This window comes from Sinocyclocheilus anshuiensis, unplaced genomic scaffold (assembly GCF_001515605.1).
Source record: "Sinocyclocheilus anshuiensis isolate Anshui unplaced genomic scaffold, SAMN03320099.WGS_v1.1 C31993937, whole genome shotgun sequence".
Classification (NCBI taxonomy): Eukaryota; Metazoa; Chordata; class Actinopteri; order Cypriniformes; family Cyprinidae; genus Sinocyclocheilus; species Sinocyclocheilus anshuiensis.
This window is the reverse complement of record NW_015608706.1, coordinates 1-622: the sequence shown is the minus strand read 5'-3', so window position 1 is coordinate 622 and position 622 is coordinate 1. Positions and strand designations below refer to the sequence as shown.

General features: G+C 49.7%; 1 protein-coding gene across 1 annotated transcript; it reads right to left on the bottom strand.

Annotated features, from left to right (window-relative positions):
* Window positions 1–10: 10 nt before the first annotated feature.
* Window positions 11–605, bottom strand: LOC107682280 (selenium-binding protein 1-like; the record flags this gene model as incomplete). Its single annotated transcript, XM_016478571.1, has 3 exons — window positions 489–605; window positions 229–411; window positions 11–155 (listed from the first exon to the last, which is right to left on the bottom strand). Coding segments are annotated over exons 1-3 (368 nt in total), but the record flags the coding sequence as incomplete, so codon positions are not given.
* Window positions 606–622: the final 17 nt, after the last annotated feature.

Sequence of the window (622 nt, the reverse complement as noted above, 5' to 3'; positions counted from 1 at the left end):
GCTCTGAAGCGCACAGCCCACGAATCCTTCAGCCGCAGCAGGGTCATGCAGGAACCGGATCTCCAGAGGAATAGCACCCTCTTCCCCCAGATCCAGAGTCTGAATCCGCTTGTGTGTGGTCCAGTCCCACACATGGAGGCGCTGTCCATAATGACCTACAAACAGATCTGATCATCACTGCCAGTCAGCTACAACGACTCTTGAACTTCCTCTTGAATATACACATACCAGCTTTGACATCTGCAGGGTTGAAGCCGTTTCCCAACGCTTTGGGTGCTCCCCATTCAGTGCTGATCATGACATTGTGGCGAGGCTGGTACCAGAAGTCATAACCAAAGGGTGCTGCTTCACCTGGCTGCTCCCAGTTGCCAATCACTTCAAAAGTCTCGCCATCCAACAACACAAAACCACCTTAAAAATGACCATAAATAAAAGGGTAAGCCTAAAATGTGTATTGAAAATAAATAGAGGTGAACACAGCATCTTACCCTTGCCATTGCCAGAGGGATCACCCATGGTACTGATCATGATTTGGCCACTGCCTAAGCAGTGAGAAGTGTGGGGGTTGGCAAGGCCACATTTCCAGAACAGATCTATGGGCTCGACTATCTGGAGGAGGAGA